The sequence below is a fragment of the Arachis ipaensis genome, chromosome B9 (assembly GCF_059453495.1).
Source record: "Arachis ipaensis isolate K30076 ecotype BB chromosome B9, ASM5945349v1, whole genome shotgun sequence".
NCBI lineage: Eukaryota > Viridiplantae > Streptophyta > Magnoliopsida > Fabales > Fabaceae > Arachis > Arachis ipaensis.
Window position 1 is genome coordinate 141,002,014 of NC_142444.1, and position 17,918 is coordinate 141,019,931.

Sequence of the window (17,918 nt, forward strand, 5' to 3'; positions counted from 1 at the left end):
AAAAACTATACTTAACTTATCTTTGATGGTGGTTGCAAGATGCTGAAACAGTGGTGGTACTAATAGTGACGGCGACACCAACGGCAGTGGCCATCAAGAACAGCGGCAACATTCCCAACCTCCCTAGTGGTGAGCAACAGCTCCAGTGACGACAACGTCTAGAGGCGGTGGCACCAGAGGCTCCGGAAGGTGACGGCGATGCCGGCAACACCTCTTCCGATGGCGAAGAATGAGAGGGAGAGAGAGCTAGAGGAGAGAGAGAAAGTGAGACAGAGAGAGAAGAAAGAAAGTGAACTCGGAAAAGTGAGGGAGGAAGGGTTCACGTTTGAATTTTAAACCAGTTTACTATTGGATTTACCGCCGGCTTAATCCGATGGTAAATTGGTGAAACACATCATTTTATTAAATTGATTTATCGTTGACAAAATTCGACGGTAAATTTGCCCGTAACTGTGCCGCCAACAAAATCATATTTTGCGTCACTAATCACCATCGGATTTAGCGTCAGAATGTAAAATCCGACGATAAACATTTTCAAAAAATCTAAACTACCTTGTATCCGACACAAAACTCGCCGCTAAATTCTCCGGTAATCGTCGACGCTAAATTCGACGGTAAAGTCAATGGTTTTCAACGTTTTTCTTTTAGAGTGCATTCTGTGAACAAGAACTTTAGAAATAATTTTATAGAAAACCTTGCTTAAGCTAATAGATCTAATGTGGGTCATGGACTCTGCTTCTGGATACTTGGGAATTAAGCAGATCTGGGTGTGATTGAATACCCTCAATGTAACACCTTTACTACCAGAATGTCACGCTGGTAATAATTGGATGGTAACCCTAATTAGTACAACACTGCATTTTGCTCACTCGCAAAGTGTTACCGTCAGAGTTATCCACTTCGCCATAATTTCGAATCACGAACCAACTCTCTCCTCATTTTCGAACCTCTCTCTCTCTCTAACCTTTCTTCTCTCTCTCTCTCTCTCTCTCTCTCTCTCTCTCTCTCTCCACCAAACTACCTCCAGCATCCCTCTCCACTTGCATCGGCCACCACCAACAGCATCCAAAAACAGCGTGGACTCGGTTGGTGCTCCTTGTGTCACGTTAGTCGCTCTATCGCCGCCGCCACTGTTCTCTTTTGTCGCTGAAGCTGCCTCCTTCCTCCCTCCAGGTAGGTTGTCCTCCTCCCTCTCCCTATTATTTTTTTGCAATTTATTTTTAGAAAAACCCTAATGGCGCAAAATGAAAACATAAACCCATCGTGTATGCTTCTCACCAGAAGCTCTGTTTTGTTGAGCCTTTGTTCGTATTGTTGTTGCACGTCTCTTTTATTTCTTCTCGTCAAAAACTCTGTTTGCTGGCTGTTGCTGCTAGTTACGTCACTGACGCTCCTGCTTAGTGTTCGTATTATTGTTTTAGTTCTCGATAAGTGTCTATTTTGCCCTTCTTCCACAGTTGACCCAAAGGTATGATCTTGTTGCTTTTTGTGAATTGTTTTGTTTGAAATTTATGAATATGGAAACAATTTTATATTTTGTGGATATTATGAGACTTGAAAGAAAAAAGAATTGGTTTCATAAATCTAAAATTGTTTTTGTCTATGGCTTGGATAAAATAACACTGTTAGATTTATAACATCACACTTTTAAATTGGATGGTTTCCTTTTTTATGTATCCCTTTTTGAATTTATTAGGCAATCCAATATTTGTGTTTTAAATTTGAAGATGAGAATTTAACCTTGTTAAAAGAATAGCTACTTAAAAATAATGTTTATTTAGGCAATACTTACTCCCTGACATTTGTTTTTTTCCTTTCAAAAGAAGGAAGAATTGATGGTATCTTTGTCGATGATATACAGGTAAGTATTACTTATATTGCAAATATGTAATGCTGAAACACCCTTGGAGCTATCAATTTGCCATTGCCTTTCTAATTCAAAGAATCTGTAGATCAATTTTAATGTTATCAGAACTATTTCTAGTCAATTTTATACTTTGGAGTTCCTGCATAATTTACCACTCATTTATATTATACTCAAGGTTTAAGATTGAATATTATATTAAATGTACTTTTGAAATATGTATCCTTTTCTGAAATTGCATGCTTACAAAATCCATTTTCATTCTTTTTTGTTAGATTGTTTTTTAGATAAAGAAGTTACAATACAAGAAAATATTGAATTATTATAATAAGCTAAAGTGATCAATTATGTGCATATATCATAAACATAATGCATTATTCATCCATTCGGCCATGCTCAATGATTTTCAAATATTGTTTATTTTATAATTTGTTGAGATTAGAACTAAACTATTTGCTTTCTCTTTTTCTTCAAATTCGAACTGTGAAATTTTTTTTTGACATGCTTTCAGATGTTAGGTTCCATTTTTGAGAGATTGTTTTCTTTTGTCGTCTTATCCATACTATGATTGGAATAATGTTGAATTTCCTATATAAAAATTCTCTTGCTCCCAATAACTTTAGTATTAGTTCCTTTTAAACATTTATAGGGTGAGATACTACAAATTTACGTAAATCAATAGGATCTACATATAATTTCTATTTGCTCATAGCAATGTTATGCATTTTCATCATAAATTGCTGTAATGATTATGGGATTGTTGAAAATGAAAGTTTTATTAGATATGAATTGGTGTTTGATTTGACTATTATATTGGCTTAATTTATGATAATCTATGGTTGATGTTGTAGACGAAAAATTAGTTAATTATTAGTATTTTTTAAAAAAAATTTAAGTTTATCAATGGATTTACGGGCCGCTGATAGTTATTAATTTAATTATTTGTAAATAAGATATTACTGTTGGATTTACCGAGAAATTTACGACAAAATTTATACCGTTAGATTTATTCCGCCGTTAAATCTAATGATAAATAGATTATTGACGGATTTTTTTCAATAAATTCGTCGATAAATCTGACGGTATCCAATGACTTTCTTGTAGTAGAGAGTGATGTAAACGACATTATAGCCATGTCCTTTTGTAATCTTCCTATTTTGGGTCATAAAATTACTGAACTTTCTAAAAAAAGTGGTGTAATACACATATTTAGGTGGGAATCTGAATTTATATGAAATCTTGAATCATGATTTATTTTTATTATTATGCAAGGCAAAATCGTCACTAATGGTACTGTTAATGCTGGATTCATGATGAAGATAGGAAATGTTACCATAACAGACGCTGATCTCTGGGTTGTCTACAATGGCCTCCAATTGGTGATCGATTTGGAAATTGATAGGGTGAAGGTCGAGTCTGACTCCGCGTGCGTTGCCCAACTCCTACAGAACGAGTCCAACCCCTTCTATGGTAGCTCGGCCCTAATCCATGCAATAAAGAACCTTCAATCAAGAATGGTTAATTGTGTCATCCACCATGTGTTTCGAGAGGCGAATTTTACTGCAGATATTTTGGCTAAACATGCTCGGAACTTGCCGGTGGGAATACACCGCTTCAATGACCCCTCCCCTTTTTCTTGTCCCTTTTTTAAATGCTAATAGTAAATGAGTGACTTTCTCTAAGATTTGGATTAGTTAGTTTTGTGTTTCTGTTAGGCCTCCTCTTCATCAAAAAGAAAAAGTTTACGATTCAAATTGAGAAAGAGATTAAGGATGGACAATTCAGATTGTACAAAAAATTATTATTCACGACTTTTTACTTAGACTTATTTTCCTTTATCAGAAAAAAACCACAAAATTTGGTGAAGGAAAGGTTACTTGCACGCGCACACAGACGATTTTGACCAAACCCACCCGCCAATTTTTTTTCATTCTTTATAAAAGTAATTAGTATTATAAAAATTAACAATTATATAATTTTTAAACACATTTTTTAATTTTTATTTTTGTTATTAATTTTATTTATTTTATTTTACACATTTATATATATGCTCAAATTATGTCATTTGTTTCTTAAAATAAAAATATTTTTATTGACGGATATTATTTTAAACATTTCTATTAAGTTAAAAAAAATTATTATAATTTGCCTTTTTTGTTTGTATTTTATTTTTTAATTATTTTTAAGATTAATTTTAATTAATTTTACTAATTTAAAAAAAAAGTTAAGCGGATTAGCTCACTAATTCGCCATAAAACAAAACGTGCTAGTATTTTTGTTCGGTAGGTCGGCTATCGGACGGTTCGGGTTGCGATCCGAGATGATGATAGGGGCTCGTCAGGTCGTGGACTGCCGGTCAACGATACGCGAGGTCCCGAGTACTTCGTATGGAAAAGAGGGGGGTGCCACCTGCAAAGACACTCCGACGCTCTTGTCAGTAAATGTGCAGGTGGAAAGGATAGTGTGATACGTGACGTACCTTGGGGGAAGAGCAAATCTTCCACTTATATACCTGTCAGAGGTGGGCCCGTCCAGAATAGGCCCATGTTTCTAGGGACGTTGTCCCCCAGCTGCACATGAGCTGTCCTGGACGCGTGTCCGGGTCGGTTGCGGGGCGTCTATCCGGATCGGGTGGTGTTCGGGTCGGCCCGGCCCGTGGAGGTTCTGGGCCAGGCCGTAACAGTGCCCCCGACGCGCCAGTGATGGTCGTGAGGGACATTGGTGGCGCGAGATTTCTTCGTTCGTGTGTTGTCATCGAGTCGGCTGACCGTGGGAGGGACGTGCCTCCTGCGCCCGTGTCTCTTGGTTGCTGGGGCGACCGTTTTGTCGCTTCGTTCTTCGTGCTGAGCATTAAATGCTCATAATGGGTTACGAAAAACTCCGCGCGCAAAGACCATTTTACCCCTGGCCTTTTCGCGCTTTATGCAGCGGTTTTTAAACAGTTTCTTATTTCCTTTGTTCCCACTTTTGCTATTCCCATTCTCTTTTCTCCCTGATATCCAAAGTTTCTTGTTCGAGCGTCTTCGTGCCTCTTCCTTCACTTTCGAGTTTCTGCAACCAATTCAGGTATTTCTAGAATCCTTCTCTTTTCTGTTTCGTTTTTGCATGCTTGTTGTATGTATTTGCTTCGCCATTTTCGCTGTTATGTGGTCTTTCAATGCTAGTTAGACGTGTTAGGGGAGGGGTACCATTCCAGGGTAGGCTTCTAGGTGATTTGCGTAATAGGTATAGCTTTTAGTCATGTTTGGTCATGACTGATTGGAAAAGGTATAGTTTCTGGGTTTTTTCCGGACTCCCAACCTCGTAGACTAACGGATTGGTACCCCGCTGTAGGTATGCCTCGTGTCGTCTCTCGGGCTTCACCTTCCGCGGCGAGCTATGATCCCTATGCTTGGGTGACTTCGGATGTAAAGGACTCACCGAACCAGATGGATCTGGCGGAGTTGACGGAGTTCCGGCAAGCCGGATACTTTTGTGGGGGAACAGATGAAGAGACCAATTATGAGACCATCGTGCCTGCCCCCCGTGAGCAGCTGTACGAAATCAATCTCCACTCTCCCCGGGTCGCCGATTGGATTTGGTTTTATAAAGCCATGTTCACTCAGGTTGGCGTTCGGATACCGTTCACCGATTTCCAAATGGCGCTTCTTGGTCGGATATCCGTATCGCCGTCACAGCTCCATCCGAACAGCTGGGCTTCTATCCGCTGTTTCGAGATGGTTTGCGAGTATCTCGAGTTGCCGGTGTCGGTGGATGTCTTCCTCTTCTTCTTCAACCTTACCAATCCCTCCAAACAAGGGAAAGCGAGGAAGGGGTTCCTCTCTTTCCGGTCTGCCCAAGGTAGGAGAATATTCGGTCTGTTCGAGGACTCCTACCATGGGTTCAAAGATAAATTCTTCAAAGTCCGCCCCGTCAAGGGACGTCACCCCTTTTGGTTGTCGTTAGAGGGGGAGCGCCTCATCCCCACCTATTGGAGTTTTGGGGCAGGGTCGAACTCTTTTATTAAGGTGACATATAAAAGGATGTCGCCTGTAGATAAGAGAATAGCTGATGTGTTATTTGCCCTTTTCTAGAAGAAACCCATAAATCCCCATCTCCTCATGGGTGAACGGGAGGCCGCCAGGAGCTATATCCGTGAGTCATTTTGTTTTGTGTTTGTGTTGTTTGTCGCCTTTTGCTTTACCCTATCTAACGACTGACGTGTTTGTCTGTTTGCTGCAGTAGAAATGTCTGCTACAGTAACGGGACTTGAGAATCTGATGAAGACCTTCTTCGAGGAAAGCGATGAAGAGAAGGCTGAGGAGCAAGATGCCGGGAGGTCGGAGGGTCCTTCCGGGGAGAAAGAGAGCCAGACTGAGCCCTCTCCCCGGGACACTGTTGTGATGGGGAAGAAGCCCGTCGAGGTGCAGGGTTCCCCCATTCCCGAAGAGGCGGCCGTTGGGGGGCACTCATCCTCTTCTCACCAAGAGTATGACGATGTGGAGATCGTTCATACTCCTAAGAGGCGGAGGGCGTCTGCCAGCCCAGAGGGGACTCTCACCATCATGGAGAGAAACTTTGATGCCACAAAGTTCATTGATTCACAGCTGATCCCCGGGACGGAGGAGCACTTTCTTGGCACCGACCTGGCTGGGCAAGCAAGATGGATGTACCGGATTTTGCTCCGGGGAGCCGTGATAGCTCGAAAGGCTGAGTTCGAGTTGTCGGGAATGCAGGCTCTCCGGAGGAAACTCGAGTCCTCTGTTAAGGCGAACAATGACTTCAAGGTGCAGGTTGAGCTGCTCCAGAGCCAATTGTCCGAGACGGGGGAGAAGCTCAAGGCATCCGAGGAAAAGACGACATCTGTCGAGGAGAAGTTGAAGGCTTCCGATGAGTCGGTGGCCCGTTTAGCCGAACGGGAGATGGCCTTGGAGAATCAGCTGAACGCCGTTCAAGGTCGGGCGGCTGGCTTGGAGAAGGAGCGTGACCAAGCCGTCTTGCTGGTTAAAGCCGCCAAAGTCGAGGTCGAGGAGCTCAGGAAAAAGCTGAAAGTGACCAAAGAGCAGGGGAAGAATGCGATTTCTATGACTGAAGATGCTCTGAAAGCCCAAGTGAAGATCGTGGCTCCCGACTTCGAAACATCGGCTATTGGGGTCTTCAAAATGATCCAAGACGGCAAGATTGTCGACATGCCTAGGAAGTGATTTCTTATAACTTGAACATTTTGATGTAGATTTGTTGAACGTTTGTTGCATGTTTTGTAATTTAATACTTCGTAACGGTTATGTTTAGTTGGTCGTTTGGCCGGGTGGCCGTTATTATCTTTCGCCTTGCTCGTCGTATTATTTTTGTTACCGCCTTTTCGGGGTAGGCTCATTGCTTGTGCCCGTTTTGTCGTTTTTACGTTGGTAACGATTTGGACCGATTTGGTCGTGTTGTTGCCTTGTTAATTATGGCAATGGTCTGTCTGGCTCCCGGGGTGATCAGTCCCGGGCTGCCGTTTCAAGACGCAATCGTGTGAAGTACGTATTGGGAAGCAACAGATAAGTAGGAGAATATTTTGACAAGTGGGAATTAATCGTCAGCTAGGCAAGCTTCTTAATATGGCAAGTATTCGACAAGAGTAAATAGCTAAAAATGGACTAAAAATTAACATGTGAACAGAGCGAGCATACATGAGTCCGTTAGGCTCCCTGGTCGGCTTGCCCGAGTCAGGAGTAGAACCTTCTCAAGTTACCTGCATTCCATGTTCTGGGGATTTCTTTGCCGTCAAGTCTCTCGAGTTTGTAGGCACCCTTACCGAGCACTTCTCTAATTCTGTAGGGACCTTCCCAATTTGCCGCCAGCTTTCCTTCTCCAGGGGTCGGCAGACCGACGTCGTTGCGTCGCAGAACGAGGTCTCTTTCCCTAAAATCCCTCCTGAGGACTTTAGCGTTGTAGCGCAGGGCTATTCTTTGTTTCAACGCCGTTTCTATGGGTATCACGGCGTCGACCCCGTATGTTAGGCGAAAAGGGGTTTCCCCCGTAGCGCTTTGCTCGGTTGTTCGGTAGGACCATAGGACCGAAGCGAGCTCGTCGGCCCAAGCGCCTTTCTTGTTGTCTAGTCGTTTCTTGAGGCCGAGTAAGATGACCTTGTTCGTGGACTCTACTTGTCCGTTTGTCTGGGGGTGTTCAACTGAGGAAAACTTCTGTTTTACCCTTAGGCCGGTGAGGAACTCCGTGAACTTTTTGTCAGTGAATTGTGTTCTATTATCCGAGATAACGACCTCCGGGATGCCAAACTGGGTTATAACCTGTCTCCACATGAACTTCCTGCAATTGGAGGAAGATATGCTGGCCAGTGGCTCGGCCTCTATCCACTTGGTGTAGTAATCGATGGCCACTATGAGATATTTGACTTGTCCTGGGCCAACCGGGAAAGGTCCTAAAAGGTCAACTCCCTATTGAGCGAAAGGTCTTGTGGTCGTTAAAAGGCTTAGCTCTGAGGCCGGCGCCTTGTGGAAGTTCGCGTTTTGTTGACACTTCACGCACTTTTTAACAAATTCTCTGGAGTCTTTCATCATTGACGGCCAGTAATATCCAGCTCGGATGAGCTTCCTTGCTAGGGCCTTGCCCCCGATGTGATGGCCGCAACATCCCTCGTGGACTTCTCTAAGTACGTAATCCGTCTGGTCGGGGTGCAAGCATTTCAATAGGGGTTGGCTGAGCCCCTTTCTGAATAATTGCCCTTGTATGATTGCATATCTAGCTGCCTCCCTTCTCAACGTTCTAGCTGTCTTCTCGTCGTCAGGTAACTTGCCGAGCTCCAGGAAGTTTGTGATGGGGTCCAGCCAGGAGGGGCTCGCCTCCGTCAAGTGGAGGGCGACCGTTGGCTCTTTCACCATGCCTTGAATAAGAGATCGGTTACCCGTTCCTGGCTTCGTGCTCGCTAGTTTGGACAGGAGGTCTGCCCGTGTGTTCCTTTCTCTTGGGACGTGTTGGATTATGACCTCTTGGAATTGACTTGTCATTTCTCTAACTTTTTCCAGGTATTTTTGCAGGAGAGGATCCCGGGCTTGGTAGTTTCTGTTTACCTGGGAGGTGACGACCTGTGAGTCACTACATAGTTCGACCTTTGATGCCCCAACTTCCCAAGCTAGTATTAGTCCGCTTAAGAGAGCTTCATATTCCGCTTGATTGTTCGACACAGGGAACTCGAACTTGGTCGATTGCTCGTAGATGACTCCTGCTGGGCTTTCTAAGATGACTCCGGCTCCCCCGGAGGTTTGGTTGGAGGCCCCGTCTACGTGGAGTCTCCACCGTGTGCCCGGTTCTTCGGGAGGATCGCCCGTTACTTCTACTAAAAAATCTGCCATTGCCTGCGCCTTGATTGCGTGCCAGGGTTCGTAGTGCAGGTCGTATTGGGATAGCTCGATAGCCCAGGTCATCATCCTTCCAGCTAAATCAGGTTTTTGGAGTACTTGACGAATCGCCTGATCCGTTCTGACGACTACACGATGACTTTGGAAGTATTGTCTTAATCTTCGGGAGGAGGTCAGGAATGTCAGCGCCAGTTTTTCCAATTTGCTATATCTCAGCTCTGCTCCTTGCAGGGCCCTGCTTACGAAGTAAATCGGTTGCTGAGCTTTCCCCTCTTCTCTTAAGAGCACTGCTGCAAGTGCTTCCTCTGTTACAGCTAGGTAGAGGTAGAGTGGTTCTCCGGCCTTGGGCTTTCCGAGCACCGGAGGTGTAGCTAGGATTTCCTTGAAATGGTTGAATGCCTCCTCACAGGATGGGGTCCATTCGAATGCTATCCCCTTTTTCATCAGATTAAAGAAGGGCAGGGCTTTTGCTGCCGATGCGCCGAGGAAACGGGATAACGCCGTCAATCTTCCCGCCAGCCGTTGGACGTCTTTGATGCAACCCAGGCTCTTCATCTGGAGGATCGCTTGGCACTTCTCAGGGTTGGCCTCTACTCCTCTTTGGGTGATCATAAACCCCAGGAACTTACCAGCTTCCATGGCAAAGGCACATTTTAGCGGATTGAGCCTCATGCCGTGTTGCCGGAGGGAGGCGAATACGCTTCCCAGGTCACTCAAGAGATCGTCGGGTCATGTGGTTTTAGCGAGGATGTCATCCACGTAGACTTCCACTGTCTTGCCTATGAGTTCCTTGAATATCTTGTTCATCAATCTCTGGTACGTGGCGCCAGCATTTTTCAAACCAAATGGCATTACTTTGTAGCAATAGGTCCCTCATGGAGTTATGCACACCGTTTTTTCCTCGTCGGGTCGGTGCATTGGTATCTGGTTGTACCCAGAGTAGGCGTCCATAAAGCTCAGATACCGGTACCCCGCCGCTGCGTCGACGAGTGCGTCGATGTTGGGCAGGGGATAGCAGTCCATAGGACATGCCTTATTGAGGTCAGAGTAGTCTACGCACATTCTCCACCTCCCGTTGTGTTTTCTCACCAAAACTACGTTCGACAGCCAGGTCGAGTAGTCCAGTTCCCGGATAAACCCTGCTTCGAGTAGGCTGGCCGCCTGCCTGGCCACCTCCTCTGCCCTTTCCTGTGACATCTTTCTCTTCCTCTGGGCCACTGGCTTGGCTTCCGGTTTGACGGCCAGGCAGTGTGACATGAGCTGGGGATCTATCCCTGGCATGTCGGCTGGCGTCCAAGCGAAAAGGTCGGCATTGGCTCTGACCATCTCCATCAACGGCTCCTTTAATTCATGGGGGAGGTTTCTGTTTATGAACGTGAACTTCTCGTCCCTGTCACCGACCCTAAATTTTTCCAAATCCCCTTCCGGCTCGGGTTTGGGCTTGTCATCTATCCTGGCGTCCAGGTCGGCGAGGAAGACCCTCGATGCTTCTTTGGACTTTTTCCTGAGAGAGAGGCTGGCGTGGTCGCAGGCAACCGCCGTTTCCAAATCTCCTCTGATGGATCCTACGGATCCGTTATCAGAAACAAACTTCATTACGAGCAGCTTCGTACTAATAGCTGCCCCCAGGTCGTTGATGGTTTTTCTTCCCAAGATGATGTTGTAAGCTGTGGAATCTCGTAGGATTACAAAATCGGCCATCACCGTCCTTCACTTCTGCCCTTGTCCCACGGAGGTCGGGAGTGAGATGATTCCATCCGGCTTGATGAAGTGGTCTCCCAATCCTACCACACCGTGCTGGTGGGTCGCCAGATCGGCATCTCGTAGTCCCAAGGCGTCAAAAACGTTTCGAAACATGATGTTCGAGTTTGCCCCCGTATCAACCAGGATCCGCTTGACAAGGCCGGTTCCGACCCTGGCCGTGATGACCATGGGGGGACTTTCCGGCGCCTCGTCGAACCATTGGTCTTCAGGGCCGAAAGAGATGGGTGGGAGTCCCCGGGAACTTCTAGCAGACGAGGAGGAGACTGCGAGGACCTTGGCATCTTTTTTCTGTGCCGATTTCGACCTTGGGGCGGAGTTCCTCGCTGTTTCTACGTTCACCACCGTGAGACCGTGGTCGTCCCCCTCTGGTTCTTGGCGTCGTCTTGTCGCCCGGGACCCGTCTTCGCTTTCGCGATCCCGATTGCGTCTCCTCGGCTCCCTGATAAGATGGGAGAAGTCGGCAAGTTTTTCGTCCCTGATTGCCTGCTCCAGGGCATCTTTTAGGTCGAAGCAGTCTTGGGTTTTGTGCCCGTATCCCTTGTGATATTCACAGTAGAGGTTCTTGTCTCCCCCCGTCCTCCCCTTCAGAGGTCGGGGTTTCGTCAGTATCCCCTTCTCTGCTATCTGTTGGTAAATTTCCGTGATCGGTGCCGCGAGGGGGGTGTAATTGGTGAATTTCCCGATTCGGGGGAATGGCTTCGGCACCTTACCTGGCCGCCATCCCTGGCGTATTCCCTTGGTTTTTCTCTACCTTCGTAGTGTCGGGTTTGGTTGTAGGCGGGCTGCCGTTTATTGGCAGCCATGACCCGGCTTACTTCCTCGTCGTTGATATACTCCTTAGCCACGCACTGGATCTCCTGCATTGTCCAGACGGGCTTTGTGGTAAGGTGCTTCCTGAAGTCCTCATTCAGGAGCCCGTTCGTCAAACACAAACTCGCCACCGAGTCCGTCAGACCATCAATTTCCAAGCATTCGTCGTTGAAACGATCCAAGTATTTCCTGGTCGGTTCCCCGGCTCTCTGGGTCACCCCTAGCAAATTGATCGGGTGCTTGGCTTTGGCGATCCTGGTTGTGAACTGAGCCAGGAAGGCATGGCTGATGTCGGAGAATTGGGTCACTGAGCCCTGCGGGAGGTTATTGAACCACCGTATTGCAGGTCCCGCTAAGGTGACCGAGAAGGCGCGACATCTTACCTCATCTCCTACTCCTTCTAAGTTCATCCTGGCCTCGAAGGCCGTTAGGTGCTCTAGGGGGTCCTGCGTTCCGTCATACCTCATGTCCGTTGGCTTGTCAAAATGTTTTGGCAGCCGGACCTCGAGTATGGAGCGGTGGAATGGGGTGGCCCTTATTATCACGGGTCCCCGAGTATTCGTTCTCCCCTCGTCGCCCTCCCGACGAGCATTTTCGTCTCCACGGTTTGTTGTACGCCGCCCTTCGCGCCTGGCGTAAATGACAGGGTCATGACGCCTTCTCGCGCGCCCTCTCTCCCCAGTGCTTTCTGACTCGACCTGGGGGCTAGGCGTGCGCCGGGAGTGGCTCCTAGAGCGAGAACGAGAGTGACTCTGTTCCGGGGTGCGCTGGTCGCGTTCTCTGTCTGCTAACCGGCGCTCTAAGTCTTGCATTCTATGGCGTAACTCTTGCATTATTCTGGCGTGGTTGTCGCCAGTCCCCCCGAAGGGGCGTCTCTCGTGTGCCTGGGTCGTGTCCCTCGGGGGAGATCTCGGATGTTGTCGGGTTCCCGTCCCGGCGACGTCGCCTCCGGGTACGGCTTCTTGGTTTGCCTCCGTTTCGACTAGCATGAAGTCCATGGACGAGTTCCCACAGACGACGCCAATGTTCGATAGGTCGGCTACCGGACGGTTCGGGTTGCGATCCGGAATGATGGTAGGGGCTCGTCAGGTCGTGGACTGCCGGTCAACGATACGCGAGGTCCCGAATACTTCGTATGGAAAAGAGGGGGGTGCCACCTGCAAAGACACTCCGACGCTCTTGTTAGTAAATGTGCAGGTGGAAAGGGTAGTGTGATACGTGACGTACCTTGGGGGAAGAGCAAGTCTTCCCCTTATATACCTGTCAGAGGTGTGCCCGTCCAGAATAGGCCCATGTTTCTAGGGACGTTGTCCCCCAGCTGCACATGAGCTGTCCTGGACGCGTGTCCGAGTCGGTTGCGGGGCGTCTATCCGGATCGGGTGGTGTTCGGGTCGGCCGGCCCGTGGAGGTTCTAGGCCAGGCCGTAACAATTTTAAATCCGTTTTATTTAGCCGGAAAACCTACTCACTTTGCCACCCCTAATAAAAGATAATAATAATATTATTACTTCTATTTACCAATATCAATTTATCATTATCTTTTTGTATTATATGTTTATATAAATTTATAAAAATAAATTATTATTATTATTATTAAATAATAATAACAATATCTATTTTCAAAAAATAAGAATAAAACAAACACATGAGAATTTGATAATATAATTTGTAAAATATCAGTATCTAGCCGGAGTCCAACTGAATTTTTATCATCCTCTACAATCTGACTTTTTTTACTCCAAATTCTTAGATTCTATAAATAAAAAAAAATTGCTACTAAATTTAAAAAAATTGTTCATTTTATATATTAGAGTGTATTTGAAAAGTTTTTTGACGTGAGAAAATAATTTTATTATATTAAAAATATTTTATTTAAAATTTAATTTCATGTTTTGAAATTATTTTAATATATTTGTAGAATTAAATTTAATTTTTTAATTTGAAATAATTTTTATATTAGTGAAATTCTCTTATTTTACAACTTTACTTTTGAAAAAATTATTTTTACTAAACACTCACTTATAAATAAGAATATTTTTGACATTTCAAATATTAAATTTGGATCTTATAAGAATTTATTTAAAAATCATATCTCTTTTGATCTAATTTATAAATGATAAAAATATGAGAATTGAAATTCTCAAATGAAGTAAAAGTCTAAAACTACTCATTTTTATGTGTTTCAAAACAAGGGGGAAAAATTTATTTTTAAGTAAATTCAAATTTAGTGTTCCAAATAAATTTTAAAAATTAAAAATTTTAATCTCTTAGTCTTACAACAGTTTAATTATAACTATCATCTGACCATATTATGATAGAAAATATAATTAAATTTTTTATTTATTTAAAACTGTAATACAAGTCAAAGAAAAATAAAGAATCTTCTATAAAAATAGCTTTGAATTGCTAACCTTAATTAGTTTTCCATTTATGGGAATTAAACTATCAACCATAAATTCTTGGTAGCCCATCAATGTTAGCCTAGGTAACTGTTGCAAAGGTACATTATACATAATTACATAGTCTATAGTCTATAGGTATAGCATATAGGATCCTTACACTTAAATGGGACCAGCACACACCACAACTGAAGGTTACAACATTTTTCTCAAAATGTTAAAAAAAAATCTAATAATTCATTTTTTTACCCCTCTGGTGACCTTTTGTCATAGCCCATTTTTAGCCATGGAATTTAGCATGGATATCCACGTCATCACACACAATATGCCTGACATTTCAGTTTCCTTTCATTTTGGTACATACAACCCACACACCCATACTCCATGATTGAATAAAACCACAAAATTATACCCTATGTAAATGCTTCACTTTTATTGTAATAAATAATAATATATTTTTTTTTTACTTTTTGAATTACTGAATAGTTTGTTGATAAAAAAAAATTATGACAGCTAAAAAAATATTTTTTATTAAATATTATCAAATAATATAATATTTAACAGTAAATAATATAATGTATATGATAACTTAGTATTTTATTTTACTTGTAAATAATCATCTCAAACCTAAAACATATACATAAAATATATTAGAGAAATGAAGAGATATATAAAAATAAGTAAAACATCTATATTTTATATCAAAATCTCATCATTTATTTTATTTAGTTAAAGGGTTTTTTAATACGATAAACATGTTCAGATTATCAATTAAAAAAATATAAAAATATTTAAATTTTATATATTTATTATATAATTATTAAAATAAAAAATTTTAATAATAACTAAACCTTTATCTAAAATATAAATATAATAAAATAAATATAAAATCATATTTTTTTATATTTTTTTCTATCGTAAGACAATTATTAAAACAACACAACCCAAATTTACAATAATTATATATTGTATATTAATTTTTAATAAATAACAACTAACAAACACCATAAATTTTAACCCCATCCATAAGTTTACATTTCTTTCTTTCTTTGTTTTTTTGCGGCATTTTGTGTAAAAATCATGACCCTCACATCCCTCACATTATCCTCTAACCACCACCATCTTCTTCCATTCTCCTCCGTGCGCCACTGCCGCCGCCACCACCAACTCCGAACCTCCGACACAACCCTCTTTGCTCCACCACAACACTGGAACAACAACAGCAGCCTTAGCTTTGTGAAGCAGACAACAACGAAAGACACTTCTCATAATAATGTCCGGTTTTTGTGCTCTCCTCCTCCTCTTCTTGCTGTTCCCGTCAGCTTGAGTCAAAGGGTATCTAGGTTTGTTGTGCCACGTGGCGTTCCTGTGGATGATCTTTTCTACAATGGCGGAGCCACCGTGGCTGTTCTTGGTGGCGCTTATGCTCTTGTGTCTGCTTTTGATGTTCTCACTCATAGGAACATTCTCAACCAGGTATGACCCTCAAAGTTCACAGCTTCCTTGCTTGCATGTGCTCAATGAAGAAGGCCAATGAATCCATTTATGTTTGAATTTGGGTTTTTGTTTGGTGATGAGCAAAATTGAGCTTGTTGCATTTGGATATGGAAATTGGTTGCAGGGTTTGAGCAGAAAACTGGTCCATATAATGTCCGGTTTGCTTTTTCTAGCTTCTTGGCCAATTTTCAGGTACCCATTTTTTAATTCTAATAAAGATTGAATCTTTAATTTGACATTCATTGTGGTGGGAATTGGCCTATTGGAGGGTTTCTGTTAATTGGGAAAAAAATCACTGTATGATGAGTGGTTGCAAATGTTTCTCGAACGCACATTAAAAAGTTATTTTGATTGGTTTGTTTGAAGGCGGAGACTCACAAGCAGTTATGTCTTCGTGCGAAATTGATAGTTAAAAACTATTAGACGATAATTTAGTCAAATATGTCAAATCATCTGAACATTTTCAACTATCAACTTCTTGTTTGAATTTGAAAGTTCTAATGCTGATGCTATTAATGGTAGGATAGCAACTCCACTGAGGCTCGTTACTTTGCTGCATTTGTTCCATTTGTAAACTTTTTGAGGCTTTTGGCGAATGGTCTCTCACTGGCTTCTGATGAAGGACTGATTAAATCCGTGACTAGAGAAGGAGATCCGAAGTAATTGTTGTCCTTATTCAATTTAATTCATTGTCACGTTTTGTTGGCTTTATTTGGTTCAATGAAGTAGTTGTAGAAAGCAATGGACAAGTTCTTAAGCATTTATGGTTCATTACTCACCATTTCATACATGCAGAGAATTGCTGAGGGGTCCCCTGTATTATGTTCTGATGCTGATGTTATGTGCTCTTGTTTTCTGGCGTGAGTCTCCAATTGGGGTGGTCTCGTTGGCAATGATGTGTGGAGGGGATGGTATTTTCACAACAATTTTGTAACATTTTGCAATTTAAATTTTGTCTTTTAGTTACCAATTTGTCTAATTCAGACTTTGGTGAATTTATGGTGTTTTTCATCAGGTGTAGCTGATATCCTTGGTAGAAGATTTGGATCCATGAAAATTCCGTACAATCAGAAGAAGAGTTGGGCTGGTAGCATATCCATGCTTGTCTTTGGATTCTTGGTTTCAATAGGGTGTGTTACATGCTTCTTATCTAACTCTTTTTAACGGCTCATCTTCCTTAAACGCTCTTTACTAAGTACCGAGTATTGTACTCTTTGTTAAATAAACAAATCTTAACTCTCCATTTATTATATTTCATCTCAATGACTCAGATTTAAAATTTAGAACTTACAGCTTAGGATTTAGAATTGAAGGTTTTGGATTTCAGAATTTTAGTGTCTAGAGTTTATTATTTATGGTTAATGATTTAAGGTTTAAGTTTTAAACTTTAGAGTTCAAAGTGTGTTGCACTCTTTATTTTCACCGGAACGCATTAACATTCAACACAATGACACATTTTCTTGCACTTGCCAAAAAAAGGTTTTATACAAAAATCTAATCATATATCGCCACATCTCAAAAAATAATTATCTTTCAAAAGACTATCTAAATTTGATTATTTAACAATGTAAAAAGTGTATTAAAATTGAACTGGTATATAATTTGCTAATGTTGCATGCAGGATGCTGTACTATTATTCAGTAGCAGGACTAATGCAGTTAAATTGGGAGAGCACAGTGTCAAGAGTTGCTGTTGTTTCATTAGTGGCAACAATTGTAGAGTCCCTTCCAGTTACTAAGGTGGTAGACGACAACATATCTGTTCCACTAGCTACCATGGCAGTGGCATCTTTCACTTTCAGCCATTGACTTCATGGAATGGATCTGATGAAGTGGCATGCATACCGTTTTTCCCTTTCCCTTTTTGTTTTCCACTGCAACTGCTCTAAGAAATAAATGTTGCCAGTGTTTACAATCATTATCCAGATTGGAAAGGGATTATATTTGTATAGGAGAAAACAGATGTCATGTCATGGAGGCTTTTTAATGAGATGGGAAATTGGGAAGGGATAAAGTTTTCTTCTTTTTCCTTTTTCTTTTTTTTTTCTTATTTAAGTTTATTTTTTTAGAGATCTTTTGGTATTATTCTTGTTTTCTTTAAAGAACTCATATCTTTTGTTTATTCAACCGGTATAGTTTAATCCCAAATCTTTAACATAATTCAAAACTATTTTTAATATTGAGAGATCCGAGTTACCAGGACATGTAGCTGAATTTTAACCGCAAATAGTTAACATTATTCAATA

At 42.3% G+C, this 17,918-nt stretch overlaps 1 protein-coding gene across 1 annotated transcript; it reads left to right on the top strand.

Moving 5' to 3' along the window:
- The first annotated feature begins 15,191 nt into the window (after positions 1-15,191).
- VTE5 (phytol kinase 1 VTE5) lies at positions 15,192-17,820 on the top strand. The gene is made up of 6 exons (XM_016321864.3): positions 15,192-15,652; positions 15,798-15,865; positions 16,201-16,332; positions 16,469-16,584; positions 16,689-16,803; positions 17,295-17,820. The coding sequence occupies exons 1-6, from the start codon at positions 15,257-15,259 to the stop codon at positions 17,479-17,481; spliced, it is 1,014 nt and encodes a 337-aa protein (XP_016177350.1). The 5' UTR covers positions 15,192-15,256; the 3' UTR covers positions 17,482-17,820.
- Positions 17,821-17,918: the final 98 nt, after the last annotated feature.